Genomic DNA, 354 nt, shown 5'->3' on the forward strand with positions numbered 1-354 from the left:
GTTGCGGTTCCTCCTAGATATGATGAAATATGTAAAGATGTCATGGATGATAGATATGATAAGAGAAAACAACATATGGAAAATCAAGAATATTATGATAATAACCGTATGTTGTTATCGGAAATTCTTCTTCTGGCAAAAAGTGAAGGTAGAAGTTTACGTCAGCAATATAAAAATCGTGGTGGTAACCGTAGTGGAAATCGTGGAGCCAACAGTAATGAGTCAATGTGTATTTCTGCGCGACGATCTTTTGCAGATATTGGCGATATAGTGAAAGGAACAAATCTCGTGGATAGAGATGATGGTAACGACGTTGAAAAACATTTGAAGGAAATGTTCACTACACTGAGGCAA

At 36.7% G+C, this 354-nt stretch overlaps 1 protein-coding gene across 1 annotated transcript; it reads left to right on the forward strand.

Moving 5' to 3' along the window:
* PGSY75_0042600 (putative EMP1-like protein) lies at window positions 1–354 on the forward strand (the record flags this gene model as incomplete). Its single annotated transcript, XM_018783542.1, has 1 exon — window positions 1–354. A coding segment is annotated over one exon (354 nt), but the record flags the coding sequence as incomplete, so codon positions are not given.

The sequence above is a fragment of the Plasmodium gaboni genome, assembly GCF_001602025.1.
Source record: "Plasmodium gaboni strain SY75 chromosome Unknown, whole genome shotgun sequence".
Taxonomy (NCBI): domain Eukaryota; phylum Apicomplexa; class Aconoidasida; order Haemosporida; family Plasmodiidae; genus Plasmodium; species Plasmodium gaboni.